Genomic DNA, 15,383 nt, shown 5'->3' with positions numbered 1-15,383 from the left:
GATCTTCTTATTTTCATTTTTTTTGTCCTGTCCAGCTTCTCAGGCAAATCATATAGTTGATGTAGATGCCCATATCGGCTGTTCAGATTTACTTTACGAAAGAGAAGTGTAGGATACTTCTCTTGTTGCCTTATTTGTATTTGACTTTATTAAATGTATTTATATTATTATTTGGTGCAGCCGGGCCGGAGCAGGAGGGGATAGAAAGAGGAAAAAAAAGGAAGACAGAGGGGGGAATTGTGGGGTCAAGAGGGGGATAAGACAGAGAGACAAAAACAACAACAGCAAACACAACAATAACAACAACAACAACAGAGCAACATCAGCAAATACGACATGTACAAATATGATGGTAAAAGTGATAGCAAATAAGCAGTTAGCGAAAATAAAAAATAATACAGAAATGACAATGAGCATTATTGCACTACAAATGGAGCAATACAAATACCAATAAAAATAGCGCTATTGATAATGAACAATACCAATAATTTACCTCTATTATCAACAATACAGTTGTTCAAATGCAACAATACATATACGTAATGATAACTAGAGATACAAAATAATGCAGAAAAATGGAGGGGAAGAAAGAGAAGCAACCTATATTAACCTTGTAGATTGTTACAGTAACAATAGGTTAAGCTTTGTCAGTGTGCCATGTGTTACCCAGTTTACCCTAGGGCAACAACGTTAGTATATGTTTGATGAAACGTGATTATGTGCACTGGATCTTCGGGTCCGCTGGTCTTTATGCCATCTGCCCTCATCAGCCCCAGGTGCGCAGATTGCTGATTGCCTGCAGCCGTGCGAGCGAGCAGGGGCGTGTCCCGGGGCGCTCCGAGCAGAGCTGCCGGCGGCGCTTGCTGCAGATGGCATGAGAGATTGCCGTCCGTGACAGCAATGCAGCTAATAGGAGCAATCCATTCTGCCTCTAAATCACTTTGCAAATGCATCCAAAAAAACGCCAACAATACTTCATTTACGTTCCGTAACCTGTATAATATCCAAGCCGTAGCAACATTGTTATTATAAGAGCGATGATGGACAGTTGTCACTTGGCTGAATACAGGGTAGCCTCCTTTGAAAGCTACTATGGAAATCCCCATTAGTCGCATCTTGCAAGCGTTTTTTTTTATATCATCTTTAGTGTTACGAGTGTACAGAGTAAGAAGACAGTAGGGACGTCGTTTAGTTCTAAATATTTATTTACATATATACACAAGGGAAATGAGGCGTGTAATTAATCCAATTGACGTATGTGTGCGACTATGTGTGGACATCAACTGTTGAGTGTTACCGGTAGTGTTGAGCGAGAGGCGGAAGTCCAAGAAGGGAAAGACAGGCTCGGAGGTCCAGAGAACAGGCAGGAAGTCGGGGGCAATAGAGAGGCGTTGAAGGTCCGTGCCCAGGCGGGAGGTCGAGATCCAAGAAGCAGCCAGAGAACCAGAGGGAATACGGGGAGACGAGACACACAGCTCGTGACGCAGGAATGGAAGAATGCTGCTGGATGACGACAAGGAAAACACGAGACTAAGGAACAAAACACAGAGAGAAAGAGAGAGTGCATAGAGATAGGGTTTGTCGGTTTACTGCATGGGAACAGATCGCTACGTTCTGGCCCGTAACGCAGGTTTGCACTGGCCTAAGAAGCCCAGGAAGCTCATCAGCGACAGGTGTGTATAGTGCTGATTTAGTCGATTGAATATACAAGGGAAATGAGGCCTGTAATTAATCCAAACGACGTATGTGTGCGACTATGTGTGGAAATTAACTGTTGAGTGTTACCGGTAGTGTTGAGCGAGAGGCGGAAGTCCAAGAAGGGCAAGACAGGCTCAGAAGTCCAGAGAACAGGCAGGAAGTCAGGGGCAATAGAGAGGAGTCGAAGGTCCGTGTCCAGGCGGGCGGTCGAGATCCAAGAAGCAGCCAGAGAACCAGAGGGGAATACGGGGAGACGAGACACGCAGCTCGTGACGCGGGAACGGAGGAATTCTGCTGGATGACGACAAGGAAAACACGAGACAAATGAATACAGAGGGGAAGAAAACACAGAGAGAAAGAGAGAGGGCATAGAGATAGGGTTTGTCGGCTTACTGCACGGGAACAGATCGCTACGTTCTGGCCCGGAACACAGGTTTGCACTGGCTTAGGAAGCCCAGGAAGCTCATTAGCCACAGGTGTGTATAGTGCTGATTGAGCCGATTGAATGCAGCCGCCCGCTGGTACACCGGCACGCTCTTGGAGGTGCACCCAGCGCACAGATGAATGTGCACTGGGGTGCGCCCGGGCCGTGACATTTAGAATACTAAAACAAGTTCCCCTTTTTGGTAAGGTTTGGCGTCCTATGCAATGGATGCTTGTGTTTTGGATAACAGACCTACTTTTTTCTGAAATGTGTAACTCAAACAAAACAAATACACCAAAACACAAATGTACAGTAACCTGATCACTATCCTAACCTACTTGGACACTGAATGAAATGTATCATTTGATTTCTAACCTGTGCTTTACCTGCTTTTCACAGGATATAGTCTGATAGAGCAGTGTTTTTCAACCACACTAGTGTGCCGTGAGATACTGTCTGGTGTGCCGTGGGAGATTATCTAATTTCACCTATTTGGGTTAAAAATATTTTTTGCAAACCAGTAATTATAGTCTGCAAGTGTTGTTGTTGAGTGTCCGTGCTGTCGGGGGCTCGGCAGAGTAACCGTGTAATACTCTTCAATATCAGTTGGTGGCAGCCGGTAGCTAATTGCTTTGTAGATGTCGGAAACAGCGGGAGGCAGCGTGCAGGTAAAAAGGTATCTAATGCTTAAACCAAAAATAAACAAAAGGTGAGTGCCCCTAAGAAAAGGCATTGAAGCGTAGGGAAACTAACGAAACTAAAACTGAACTGGCTACAAAGTAAACAAAAACAGAATGCTGGACGACAGCAAAGACTTACTGAGGAGCAAAGACGGCGTCCACAATGTGATGACAATCACATGACAAAGAAGGATAAAAACAACTGAAATATTCTTGATTGCTAAAACAAAGTAGATGCAGGAAATATCGCTCAAAGGAATTACATGAAACTGCTACAGGAAAATACCTAAAAAAGAGAAAAAGCCACCAAAATAGGAGCGCAAGACAAGAACTAAAACACTACACACAGGAAAACAGCAAAAACCTAAAAATAAGTCAGGGAGTGATGATACAGGTGGTGACAGTACACCTACTTTGAGAGAAGAGCTATATTGATGCATGGTTGGTTATGGTTTAAAGTCATATCCAACAATTGCGAGAACGACTTTTTACTGTCAACTGAGTTTCGTTTTTTAATGATTTCTGCTGGTGGTGTGCCTCCGCATTTTTTCAACGCAAAAAATGTGCCTTGGCTCCAAAAAGGTTGAACAACACTGTGATAGAGAACATTACAACGTTGTTGTTTGTTTTTCCTGACTAGAATATTTGTCGGACTAGTTCCTTTTGTTACCCAGCGTTACTCAGTCAAGCAGAAGAATACTGTTGTTGTTTTTTTGTATTTTAGCTGATACGCTTGTTCAGTTTATGACAACATGTTTTATTATTGAACGTACCACGTTTCACTACGTCAAGCACTCGTATTTTTCTCCCATCAGAGAGTGATGAGATTATTCCCCTAACAAGGCAGCACATTCAGGCTGATCTGTTCCGCATCAGGTTGTCCGATGACTCCAGTGCTGTCGTTTAAGCCCCCTGAGTTATTATTAGCTTCCTCAGTACTCCTTTTTAAGGCACAGTTTTAAGGAATAAGGCCATTTACAGAGCAGAGTGGGATCAAGGGTTACTGTAGGGTTACTTTTTTCCACTTTGGTAAACCCTATTGCTGTTGAGCAGAGTAATCTCTGTGCCTAATTAGAGGATTTATCAGACATGTGACTGAAAACAGACTCTCCTTGCTGGAGACGATGAACACCTTCAGTTAGTCAGGATAATAAATAGAAACATTTGATTGAATACATTCATTTTACAGAAACAGTCAAAGTCGGATGATTGTACAAATTGATATTGTAGATCTTTAATCTTTTTGAATATCCTTAGAACAACCAATGAATGTAAATTTAACTTCTTCCTTTAGATTGATCAGTTTATAAAATAACTTCACCTAAATGTACCACAGAGTCCTGGATTTGTGCTTTAGTCTCAGGTAAGCACTGGACTGTAGAAACCTGGGACGAGAGTCTCTTTCCATTAGGAGGTAAACATGTTTCTGGGCCTCATCGAAGCATGTTAGACTTGGTTTGTCCAAGGATTCCTTGATCTCCTCTCTGATGCGATGGTCAACATTGATCTGTGTAGGAAATGAGAGATCATTTATTTCTAATGATGACAAAATACTGTTGCAACGCTGCATAAACGAGCATCAAAACATTGCACATTTGCATAATTGATTGCAATAGAAGAGAGGAATAACGTTGTAGAAGAGATACAAATTGAGGTTTTTTTAAAGGTAGGTATGATTAGAACTGCAAATGAACTTTCTTTTTTTAATTCTTAGTTAAGTACGGATTTTCATAGTCCGATCAGAATTTTGCCCATAGTCGACTATCAGTTGAATTTTTAAGAGAGACATAAACAGATTGTGAGGATTGTAGTGAATACTCACTGGTCCCCAGGTGTCAGTATAACATCACATTATGTAAATCTAGTCGCTATAAGGGAATTTCTCTCAGAAACTCAAAAATAATACGGTCTTTCATCAAAGTCAGAGATCCTATTTGCCACATTTTTCAGTTAAAAAAGGCTAAACCACATTTCCAAGGTTTCTCGCTGTTCCCATTGGGTTGAGTTTTTTCTTGCCCTGATGTGGGATCTGAGCCGAGGATGTTGTTGTGGATTGAGCAGCCCTTTGAGACATTTGTCATTAAGGGGTATATAAGAAAACTTTGATTGATTGATAAATAAACAAGGTAGAACATGGATTGTTGCTGTAGAAGCACTTAAGTCCCATCTTAAAACTAATTTGTATACTCTAGCCTTTAAATAGACCCCCTTTTTAGACCAGTTGATCTGCCGCTTCTTTTCTTTTCTGCTCTGCACCCCTCTCCCTTGTGGTCCGGTGGCCATGGATGAAGTGCTGGCTGTCCAGAGTCGGGACCCGGGGTGGACCGCTCGCCTGTGCATCGGTTGGGGACATCTCTGCTCTGCTGACCCTTCTCCGCTCGGGATGGTCTCCTGCTGGCCCAACTATGGACTGGACTCTCACTATTATGTTAGATCCACTATGGACTGGACTTTCACAATACTATGCTAGACCCACTCGACGTCCATTGCACCGGTCTCCCCTAGAGGGGGGGTCGGGTGGGGGGGGCACCCACATCTGCGGTCCTCTCCGAGGTTTCTCATTGTCATCCCACTGGGTTGAGTTTTTCCTTGCCCTGATGTGGGGTCTGAACAGAGGATGTCGTTGTGGCTTGTGCAGCCCTTTGAGACACTTGTGATTTGGGCTATATAAGTAAACATTGATTGATTGATTGTTTTGTGCGATCTCCGGCTCTAGCGTTGCGCCTATAAGACATCAATCAATCAATCAACCAACCAATCAATCAATCAATGTTTACTTATATAGCCCTAAATCACGAGTGTCTCAAAGGGCTGCACAAGCCACAACGACATCTTTGGCTCAGATCCCACATAAGAGCAAGGAAAAACTCAACCCAATGGGATAACAATGAGAAACCTTGGAGGGGACCGCAGATGTGGGGGACCCCCCACCCCCCTCCATGGGCGACTGGTGCAATGGACGTCGAATGGATCTAGCATAATATTGTGAGAGTCTAGTCCATAGTGGATCTAACATAATAGTGAGAGTCCAAGCCATAGTGGGGCCAGCAGGAGACCATCCCGAGCGGAGACATCAAACTTGACTAAATAAAGAAAGTGATAGTCGAAACAAAATTTCTGTATGTGAACATGCGGAAAGATCAATCATTACCTTTATAGCAGAGAGCGACACCTGCAGGCACCCGCAGTGTCCTATTTCTTGTGAGTTCCACCGATGCCTCCCAGCCACAGGCGCAATATGGCACTGAGCGTAGAGATGTCCGATAATGGCTTTTTTGCCGATATCTGATATTCCGATATTGTCCAACTCTTAATTACCGATTCCGATATCAACCGATACCGATATATACAGTCGTGGAATTAACACATTATTATGCCTAATTTTGTTGTGATGCCCCGCTGGATGCATTAAACAATGTAACAAGGTTTTCCAAAATAAATCAACTCAAGTTATGGAAAAAAATGCCAACATGGCACTGCCATATTTATTATTGAAGTCACAAAGTGCATTATTTTTTTTAACATGCCTCAAAACAGCAGCTTGGAATTTGGGACATGCTCTCCCTGAGAGAGCATGAGGAGGTTGAGGAGGGCGGGGTTGAGGTGGGGGTCGGGGGGGGGGGCGGGGGTAGCGGGCGTGTATATTGTAGCTTCCCGGTAGAGATAGTGCTGCAAGGGGTTCTGGGTATTTGTGCTGTTGTGTTTATGTTGTGTTACGGTGCCGATGCTGGTGTGGGTTCACAGTGTGGCGCATATTTGTAACAGTGTTAAAGTTGTTTATATGTCCACCCTCAGTGTGACCTGTATGGCTGTTGACCAAGTATGCCTTGCATTCACTTGTGTGTGTGAAAAGCCGTAGATATTATGTGATTGGGCCGGCACGCAAAGGCAGTACTTTTAAGGCACGCCCCCAATATTGTTGTCTGGGTGGAAATCGGGAGAAATTCGGAGAATGGTTGCCCCGGGAGATTTTCGGGAGGTGCACTGAAATTTGGGAGTCTCCCGGGAAAATCGTGAGGGTTGGCAAGTATGACTGGGAGATGCAACTGCTCTGTACTTCTCCCTACGTCCGTGTACCACTCCGTACAGCGGCGTTTTTAAAAGTCATACATTTTACTTTTTGAAACCGATACCGATAATTTCCGATATTACATTTTAAAGCATTCATTGGCCGATAATATCGGTAGTCCGATATTATCGGACATCTCTAGTTGCAATCAATATAATATTGAACAAAATCGATCAATCCTCCCAACACATGCTGAACGTGAGGGGCCTCAGGCAGGGAGGTTTCTTGTTTGACAATTCGACTGCGAGTTTGATAGTCGAATCAGGCTTCTCCGAATCAAATTGTCGAATTTTGGACTATTTGAAGACATCCCTATTGTTTTCTTTAAATTTGAATTAATTTTGTTTGGCATTAATAAATGCCAGAGTATCACGTTTAATTAAAAATACTAAAGGGTTGTGACCATCACTAACATACCAAATCTGTTGCCTGGCTCCTTAGCATTAATGATGGGGTTGTCCTGCCACGTGTCCTGGGCACGACGTTAAAGTGCATCCGGCAGTGGAGGCTCCTCTACGGGGTCTTGGGGCACTTGGAGGTTAACCCCTTTACTACTGTTACCCCAGGTGGCCCTTGGCAAAGGCCTAGTACCTGACTGCCCCCTAGCCAGGGATACGGTGAAGACCTCAATGGCGGAACAGGCGGAAGACGGTAGATTTAAGAGGTTAACCCCTTTACTACTGTTACCCCAGGTGGCCCTTGCCAAAGGCTTAGTACCTGACTGCCCCCGAGCCAGGGATACGGTGAAGACCTCAACGGCGGAGCAGGCGGAAGACGGTAGATTTAAGAACTACCACAGCGGCTGCAATGGCGGATGAAGGCTGCAGCAGAAAAGGGTCCCCAGTCGTCTTGGACTCCATGCCACTGGACCCTGACCCGAATCTGTCAAGGATCGTGTGGTGACTGTCTGTGCACCAATCTCCCCACGTTAAACAAAGTCACCCACAGGCAGGAGGATCGTCATACTCGTTCGAGTGACCGCCGATGATGATGATGGGGTTGGGACGTTGCACAGATTTATTTTTAGCTTAACAGTGAGGAAATATTTCTATCTCGTTCTGTAAACCAGCGGCAGCTTTCCGTATTTGCAGTCTGGACTCGAAGGTTTGTGGGTCTCCTCTCTGCTATGACTGACTACTTACTTACCGTTCTGCAAGCTTCTGGTCAGAGGCTTGCAGAACGGTTCTTCTGGTCGAGCTCACTGTCCCATGGGAGGGGGGGTTAGAGGCTGCTTATGAGCGGAAGCGAGCCAAGTACTCTGACCTGGCAGCAGAGTGCAGGGAGGCTGGCTGGAAAGCGGTCATCTGCCCTGTGGAAGTGGGGTGTAGGGGGTTCCTCAAGTGCCCGCCTACTCCGAGACATTGGATTGGATGCACAGGAAAGCCATGAAAGAGCTGGCCGAGGAGGCGGACAAAGGCAGCTTTTGGCTGTGACTAAGGAGGAAGCATAAGAGTTGGGGGGCAAACACCTAGGACATCAGCAGGGGGTGGCAGGGAGACATCCCTGCCATCGCTCCGCCACCATGAGACGTTCTGGGGTTAAAGGAGCGAAACGTTAATGAATGGTGGTCCCCAGTTGATGACCCGTTTATGCCCACAGAGGTGTTCGGTGAGGTGTCACAGCACACCTGTCAAAAGGCACTGGAGGAGGTGCGTCAGGCAGCAATGCCCAGCAGGAATTCCAACACCTGTATCTTGATATGAACCCGACCACCAAACTGACCTCTTTGCAGGCTGTCGGTTGGATGAACTCCTTGTAGATCTCCCTGACTTTCCACTGCAGGTTATCCGACGAGGCAGTTGCCCTGAAGTTCTCACAAGCGAGCCAGAAGTCAATGTTTTCGTCACTGAACTCAGACTGTAGATATGAACGGAAGGCTGCTAAATACACTGCAAGGAGAAAATATTGAATCAATATTCATATATGCTGTACATAAACACATAAATGTGTGTTTTCATCATGTGATATTACTTTACCTTTATCTTGGAGCAAATTTTCAAGGGTTGGCTGACATTTATGATCAGGCTGCGAGCTATGGTAAAGAGTACATTTAAAAAAACATTCACTTCAAATATATGGGTCAGCTGCACCTACAGTACCTTTTTTTTGCAGAGTATTTTTCACGACTCATCTTCAGGTACTGGGTGTACTTCTTACGCCATTTATGCTTCGGAACAACATCAGTCCTACGAAGAAAATTACATTTAAAAATGATGTACAGTCGTGGTCAAAAGTTTACATACACTTGTAAAGAACATAATGTCATGGCTGTCCTGAGTTTCCAATAATTTCTACAACTTTTATTTTTTTGTGATAGAGTTATTGGAGCACATACTTGTTCGTCACAAAAAAAAACATTCATGAAGTTTGGTTCTTTTATGAATTTATTATGGGTCGACTGAAAATGTGAGCAAATCTGCTGGGTCAAAAGTATACATACAGCAATGTTAATATTTGCTTACATGTCCCTTGGCAAGTTTCACTGCAATAAGGCGATTTTGGTCGCCATCCACAAGCTTCTGCTTGAATTTTTGACTACTCCTCTTGACAACATTGGTGCAGTTCAGCTAAATATGTTGGTTTTCTGACATGGACTTGTTTCTTCAGCATTGTCCACACGTTTAAGTCAGGACTTTGGGAAGGCCATACTAAAACCTTAATTCTAGCCTGATTTAGCCATTCCTTTTGTTACGTGTGGGTCGCGTCTTACTGCAGGGTTTGTTCCCTCGGGATGCAGACGGACCACTCCGGACAAAGGGTGCAGGTAAGAAGATGATTTATTTTCCATTAATCAGTCAAAACAAGAATAAACAGAAAAGCGGGCCGACAGCATGGTAAGCTATGGCGAAGCTTAGCGCAGGAACAAGAATCAAGAATCACAGGAATAACCAAACGTAAATTGTTGCATAAAGCAAAGAATGAAGCCAGACCGAGTGTGGCGAGCGACGTGAATAAATACCTCTCTGATTAGTGGTCGACAGCAGGTGAGCGTGCCGACCACTAACCAGAGGCAGGTGAACCCAGTTAATCCCCATGGAAACCAAAACAATCCCAGCGGTGCACAAAACAGTAACTAAGGAAGTCCAAAACTAACAGAACATTACTAAACAAAACATGATCCGGGCCACGGATCATGACACCTTTACCACTTTTGTTTGGGGTAATTGTCCTGTTGGAACACCCGACTGTGCCCAAGACCTAACCTCCGGGCTGATGATTGTAGGTTGTCCTGAAGAATTTCCATTGTCCCATTTACTCTCTGTAAAGCACCAGTTCCATTAGCAGCAAAACAGATCCAGAGCAGAATACTACCACCACCATGCTTGACGGTAGGTATGGTGTTCCTGGGATTAAAGGCCTCACCTTATCTGCTCCAAACGTATTGCTGGGTATTGTGGCCAAACAGCTCAATTTTCATTTCATCTGACTACATAACTTTCCTCCAGAAGGTCTTATCTTTGTCCATGTGATGTCAGATGAAACAAAAATGTAGCTGTTTGGCCACAAAACCCAGCAATATGTTTGGAGGAGAAAAGGTGAGGCCTTTAATCCCAGGAACACCATTCCTACTCCTGCTGCCAAAGGAACTGGTGCTTTACAGAGAGTAAATGGGACAATGAAAAAGGAGGATTACCTCCAAATTCTTCAAGACAACCTAAAATCATCAGCCCGGAGGTTGGGTCTTGGGCACAGTTGGGTGTTCCAACAGGACAATGACCCCAAACACACGTCAAAAGTGGTAAAGGAAAGGCTAAATCAGGCTAGAATTAAGGTTTTAGAATGGCCTTCCCAAAGTCCTGACTTAAATGTGTGGACAATGCTAGTCCATGTCAGAAAACCAACAAATTTAGCTGAACTGCACCAATTTTGTCAAGAGGAGTGGTCAAAAAAAATTCCACCAGAAGGTTGTGGATGGCTACCAAAAGCGCCTTGTTGCAGTGAAACTTGCCAAGGGACATGTAAGCAAATATTAACATTGCTTATGTATACTTTTGACCCAGCACATTTGCTCACATTTTCAGTAGACCCATAATAAATTCATAAAAGAACCAAACTTCATGAAAGTATGTGCACCAATCACTCTATCACAAAAAAAAAGAGTTGTACAAATGATTGGAAACTCAAGACAGCCATGACATTATGTCCTTCACAAGTGTATGTAAACTTTTGACCACGACTGTATACTCATGAGTAATGTAATTTTCTTTTAGTGGAATACACCATTAAAGAATAATGCTCAAAATGATTATATTTGCTGTCTTACCTTCTTGACCGCTTTAACTGTCCTAATAGATCCTTTATCTGTAAGAGATCAATCTTGAGGACTTTTGAACGTCTTAACATCCTCAGTGTAGTGTCAAGACTTCCCCTGTTTGGCTGTGTTCTTCAAACAGAACAGACCACTTGTATGCCTGCCTTTAAACCTGTGTGAATGTTATTGCAACTATAGGAAGGTGAGACAACGGTGACGGGAAGGGCGTGCTGACACAGGTTTACACATGCCTTTTGGATAAGCAACTGCCTACTGCCTGACATATTAGAGTTGTCTCACTTCTGTAGAACTCCCGTGTGATGTAAGTTAGTTTTTGATTTTCTTGTTTAAGAACTATACACAGTATACTCATAGACGCACATGTATACATAAAATATATGACATTTTTCAATGAGACATAAGTGACACTGAATGACGGAACAAGATAACAATGGTTAAAAGGGGTCTTGTTACACAACAATCCCTAGAAAAAAATATGGAATAACCATACTTGGAGGATGTTCATTCAGTTGTTTAATTATGTTGAAACAAACATAACAGACATGACACAAAACTATGTCTCAGAATCCTGCTCGGAAATCCCAGGTTTAGTAGTGCCAGCAAGCTTTTTTGTGATTTAGGGATAAACACTTTCCACGCCACCCTGAGAAAACTGATGTTTAAATGTATATGTAGACTGCAGGGGTCCAAGAGTGATCTTATTATACAGATAACCAATCCTAAGTGTAGTTCTGTTAGGTACCAATTGTATATATGGAAACACTGGTATCTGTGCCTTTAATAGAATGTGTAGACGCATTTATTAAAGTATATATATATATATATATATATATATATATATATATATATATATATATATATATATATATATATATATATATATATATATATATATATATATATATATATATATATATATATGTTAGATCAGGAAAAAACAGAAGAGGCTATATCATCCCTACAAGCCTGTTTTGCAGTTTTATTAGATTTTATAAAAATCCCCTGACGAGCAGGGAAACCTGTGAAACAGGCTTGTAGGGATGATATAGCCGCTTGTGTTTTTTCTTGACCTACGTATATTCCGCTCTCTCTCTCTCTCTCTATATATATATATATATATATATATATATATATATATATATATAGTCGAGGTTTCTGTGGTTTATCTGTTGTACAGTGCTCAATACGCGGAATATACGTTGGGTCGGGAAAAAACACAAGCAGCTATATCATCCCTACAAGCCTGTTTCGCAGGTTTCCCTGCTCGTCAGGGGATTTTTATAAAATCAAATACAACTGCAAAACAGGCTTGTAGGGATGATATAGCCGCTTGTGTTTTTTCTTGACCTACGTATATTCCGCTCTCTCTCTCTATATATATGTATATATATATATATATATATATATATATATATATATATATATATATATATATATATATATATATATATATATATATATATATAGTCAAGGTTTCTGTGGTTTATCCGTTATACAGTGCTCAATACGCGGAATATACGTTAGGTCGGGAAAAAATACAAGCAGCTATATCATCCCTACAAGCCGGTTTCGCAGGTTTCCCTGCTCGTCAGGGGATTTTTATAAAATCAAATACAACTGCAAAACAGGCTTGTAGGGATGATATAGCCGCTTGTGTTTTTTCTTGACCTACGTATATTCCGCTCTCTCTCTCTATATATATGTATATATATATGTATATATATATATATATATATATATATATATATATATATATATATATATATATATATATATATATATATATATATATATATAGTCAAGGTTTCTGTGGTTTATCCGTTATACAGTGCTCAATACGCGGAATATACGTTAGATCGGGAAAAAATACAAGCAGCTATATCATCCCTACAAGCCTGTTTTGCAGGTTTCCCTGCTCGTCAGGGGATTTTTATAAAATCAAATACAACTGCAAAACAGGCTTGTAGGGATGATATAGCTGCTTGTGTTTTTTCCTGACCTAACGTATATATATATATATATATATATATATATATATATACATATATATATATATATATATATATATATATATATATATATATATATATATATATATATATATATATATATATGTATATATATATATATATATATATATATATATACAAACCCCGTTTCCATATGAGTTGGGAAATTGTGTTAGATGTAAATATAAACGGAATACACTGATTTGCAAATCCTTTTCAACCCATATTCAGTTGAATGCACTACAAAGACAAGATATTTGATGTTCAAACTCATAAACTTTTTTTTTTTTTTGCAAATAATAATGAACTTAGAATTTCATGGCTGCAACACGTGCCAAAGTAGTTGGGAAAGGGCATGTTCACCACTGTGTTACATGGCATTTCCTTTTAACAACACACAGTAAACGTTTGGGAACTGAGGAGACACATTTTTTAAGCTTCTCAGGTGGAATTCTTTCCCATTCTTGCTTGATGTACAGCTTAAGTTGTTCAACAGTCCGGGGGTCTCCGTTGTGCTATTTTAGGCTTCATAATGCGCCACACATTTTCAATGGGAGACAGGTCTGGACTACAGGCAGGCCAGTCTAGTACCCGCACTCTTTTACTATGAAGCCACGTTGATGTAACACGTGGCTTGACATTGTCTTGCTGAAATAAGCAGGGGCGTCCATGATAACGTTGCTTGGATGGCAACATATGTTGCTCCAAAACCTGTATGTACCTTTCAGCATTAATGGCGCCTTCACAGATGTGTAAGTTACCCGTGTCTTTGGCACTAATACACCCCCATACCATCACACATGCTGGCTTTTCAATTTTGCGCCTTTTACAATCCGGATGGTTCTTTTCCTCTTTGGTCCGGAGGACACGACGTCCACAGTTTTCAAAAACAATTTGAAATGTGGACTTGTCAGACCACAGAACACTTTTCCACTTTGTATCAGTCCTTCTTAGATGAGCTCAGGCCCTGCGAAGCCGACGGCGTTTCTGGGTGTTGTTGATAAACGGTTTTCGCCTTGCATAGGAGAGTTTTAACTTGCACTTACAGATGTAGCGACCAACTGTAGTTACTGACAGTGGGTTTCTGAAGTGTTCCTGAGCCCATGTGGTGATATCCTTTACACACTGATGTCGCTTGTTGATGCAGTACAGCCTGAAGGTCACGGGCTTAGCTGCTTACGTGCAGTGATTTCTCCAGATTCTCTGAACCTTTTGATGATATTACGGACCGTAGATGGTGAAATCCCTAAATTCCTCGCAATAGCTGGTTGAGAAAGGTTTTTCTTAAACTGTTCAACAATTTGCTCACGCATTTTTTGTCAAAGTGGTGACCCTCGCCCCATCCTTGTTTGTGAATGACTGAGCATTTCATGGAATCTACTTTTATTCCCAAGCATGGCACCCACCTGTTCCCAATTTGCCTGTTCACCTGTGGGATGTTCCAAATAAGTGTTTGATGAGCATTCCTCAACTTTATCAGTATTTATTGCCACCTTTCCCAACTTCTTTGTCACGTGTTGCTGGCATCAAATTCTAAAGTTAATGATTATTTGCACAAAAAAAATGTTTATCAGTTTGAACATCAAATATGTTGTCTTTGTAGCATATTCAACTGAATATGGGTTGAAAATGATTTGCAAATCATTGTATTCCGTTTATATTTACATCTAACACAATTTCCCAACTCATATGGAAACGGGGTTTGTATATATATATATATATATATATATATATATATATATATATATATATATATATATATATATATATATATATATATTTTATTTTTTTTATTTTTTTTTTGTCTTTATTGCTGCTTTTATTTATTAGATGCCTTATACTGAATATGCTCAAGCACTGTTTTTTAATATTATGTGATAATGCCTTTTATACTGTATTTTGTTTGTTTTATGTACTGTATGTGATTGTATGTCTACTTGGACATTGGAGTCTGCAATAAAGCTTGATTGCCTATACTCATTTCAAATGGTAACTTTCTGGCGGTGGCGTGGCTCGGGTGGAAGAGCGGCCGTACCAGAAACTTGAGGGTTCCAGGTTTTATCTCCGTTTCCACCATCCCAGTCACTGCCGTTGTGTACTTGGGCAAGACACTTTATCCACCTGCTCCCAGTGCCGCCCACACTGGTTTAAATGTAAACTTAGATGACTTAGATATTGGGTTTCACTATGTAAAGTGCTTTGAGTCACTAGAGAAAAGCGCTATATAAAT

General features: G+C 41.6%; 1 protein-coding gene across 1 annotated transcript; it reads right to left on the bottom strand.

Moving 5' to 3' along the window:
• Positions 1–1,239: 1,239 nt before the first annotated feature.
• On the bottom strand, positions 1,240–11,770 carry LOC133635373 (regulator of G-protein signaling 21-like). The gene is made up of 6 exons (XM_062028514.1): positions 11,136–11,770; positions 8,971–9,057; positions 8,848–8,903; positions 8,594–8,760; positions 4,124–4,309; positions 1,240–1,992 (listed from the first exon to the last, which is right to left on the bottom strand). The coding sequence occupies exons 1-5, from the start codon at positions 11,213–11,215 to the stop codon at positions 4,124–4,126; spliced, it is 576 nt and encodes a 191-aa protein (XP_061884498.1). The 5' UTR covers positions 11,216–11,770; the 3' UTR covers positions 1,240–1,992.
• Positions 11,771–15,383: the final 3,613 nt, after the last annotated feature.

This window comes from Entelurus aequoreus, linkage group LG19 (genome assembly GCF_033978785.1).
Source record: "Entelurus aequoreus isolate RoL-2023_Sb linkage group LG19, RoL_Eaeq_v1.1, whole genome shotgun sequence".
Taxonomy (NCBI): domain Eukaryota; kingdom Metazoa; phylum Chordata; class Actinopteri; order Syngnathiformes; family Syngnathidae; genus Entelurus; species Entelurus aequoreus.
The sequence above is the reverse complement of the archived record's forward strand: the minus strand, read 5'-3'. Positions and strand labels throughout refer to the sequence as shown.